At 44.2% G+C, this 2,034-nt stretch overlaps 1 protein-coding gene across 1 annotated transcript; it reads left to right on the top strand.

The window, feature by feature from the left end:
- Positions 1–394: 394 nt before the first annotated feature.
- Positions 395–1,815, top strand: ETH_00005860 (uncharacterized protein; the record flags this gene model as incomplete). Its single annotated transcript, XM_013373353.1, has 2 exons — positions 395–978; positions 1,491–1,815. The coding sequence occupies 2 exons, from the start codon at positions 395–397 to the stop codon at positions 1,813–1,815; spliced, it is 909 nt and encodes a 302-aa protein (XP_013228807.1).
- Between the last annotated feature and the right edge of the window lie 219 nt (positions 1,816–2,034).

Genomic DNA, 2,034 nt, shown 5'->3' with positions numbered 1-2,034 from the left:
GCTGCTGCTGCTGCTGCTGCTGCTGCTGCTTCCGTGTGTCCATTTTTATAACTAAATTTGCACCGCAAAGAAGTCTTTATTTCTGTTCCCCAAACCACGATTTAGGGTTTGGCGCCGAGGGTTTAGGGTTTGGAGTCGGGCTGCTGCGCCGCTCGCCGGCTCGCCACTGCTGCTGCGGGTGTCTATACACCTCAACTGCAACTCCGAAGCAAATCGAAACAAATAAACAAATTCATATATTTAAATTCATTTATTTAAATTATTTATTTATTTTCTTTTTCGAAGCCCAAGGGCCTCCCTAAACCCTTTCTTCCCCGGCTAGCCGCCGCGCCCAAACCCCAAACCCCAACCCCTGCACCCCAAACCCTAAACCCTAAACCCTAAACCCTCGAAAATGGAGCCTTTCGGGCTGGAAGGCATGGAGGGTTCTGCGGCGTCTCGGCAGGCGTTTGCGCAGCCGTCTTTGAGTCAGCGTTTTGCTGCTTACGGCGCTCCTGCTGCTGCTGCTGCTGCAGCAGGCAGCAGCAGCAGCAGCAACGCGGGCGCTGAGTCGCCGCTGCTGCAGCGGGGCGCATCCACGGGGGCGGCGTCGGACGCCGCTGCTTCTGCTGCTGCTGCTGCTGCTGCAGTGGGGCGGCAGCTGACGCAGCAGCTAACGCATGCAATGAATTCTTCTTTATCTTTTTCTTCTTTTTCTTTCAAAGAAAGTCCCCGGGGGGAGCAGCACAGCCCTTTGGTATATTATTTGAGTTCGCATTTGCTGCGGGGGGGGCTGCTGCTGCAGCTGCTGGGCGTGCTGCTGTCGCTTTGCTGCTGCTGCTGCTGCTGCGGCTCCCTTGCTGCTTCCTTCCGCCCCTTCCCGCTGCAGCAGCAGCACTCTCAGGTGTACGTACACCTCAACTGCTGCGCCGCTTTTCTCTTCTTCTTCGGCGCTCTCCAGTTTGCTGCTTTTCAGGCCCTCATTGCAGACAACAGCAAGTTAGTTTTATTTTTATTTATTTATTTATTTATTTTATTTATTTATTTGTTTAATCTATTCAATTTAATTAATTTAATTAATTTAGTTTGATTTGGTTGGTTTGATTTAGTTGGCTTGTTTGGTCATCATCATCAGTGCAGATCGTTTTATTTATTTATTTGATTTTTTAATTTATTTAATTTAATTTAATTTAATTAATTTAATATACTTAATATAATTTAATTTAATGTAATTAATTTAATTTATTTATTTAATTTAATTCATTTCAATTTAATTAATTTAATTAGTTGATTTGATTTGGTTTTAATTTGCTGCCCTTTGTCGCCCCAACTCCAAAATCGAAATAATATTTGCAAAGCAAACAACAAAAAACAAAATAAAAAAATAAATAATTAAATAAATAATTAAATAATAAAAAACAATAAATAATTAAATAATAAATAAATAAGTAAATAAATAAATAAATAATTAATTAATTAATTAGTTTATATGCTGCATGCGTTTGCTGCAGGTTCACTGTGGGGTTTCGCGCAGCAGCAAAGACGCTGGGCTGTGCTGCTGCGCTGCAGCTGCTGGGCGCAATTTGCTGCTGCTGCTGCTGCATGCATTTGAGCCATTTTGTGTCAGCAAGATGGCTGGGGAAGCATCTGCAGCAGCAAGAAGAGTGGGCTTTGTGTCTCTTGGGGCAGCTGCTGCTGCTGTTTGCTGCTGCTGCACTTGCTGTTGGCTTTGCTGCACTTGAACTCTACCACGACAAAGGCAGCAGCAGCAGCAGCAAAGCTGCTGCTGCCATCTTCCTCCTCTACATCCTCACCGCCGTCGCCAGTAAACCCTAAACCCTAAACCCTAAACCCTCAACGACTCGCCAGCCAGCGCCCAAGCTGCAGCCAGCGAAGCCCAAACCCTAAACCCTAAACCCTAAACCCTCCGGCTGCCAAGGCGTCAGCAGCAGCGACAGAACGAACAAATAAACGACAACTGAATGCAAACAAATAAACAAATGAAAATAAAATAAATAAATAAATAAATAAAAAACAAATAAATAAATAAATAAA

Source organism: Eimeria tenella, genomic scaffold, assembly GCF_000499545.2.
Source record: "Eimeria tenella Houghton genomic scaffold, Eth_scaff138, whole genome shotgun sequence".
Lineage (NCBI taxonomy): Eukaryota > Apicomplexa > Conoidasida > Eucoccidiorida > Eimeriidae > Eimeria > Eimeria tenella.
Note: the sequence above shows the minus strand (reverse complement) of the source record. Positions and strands in the feature narration are given on the sequence as shown.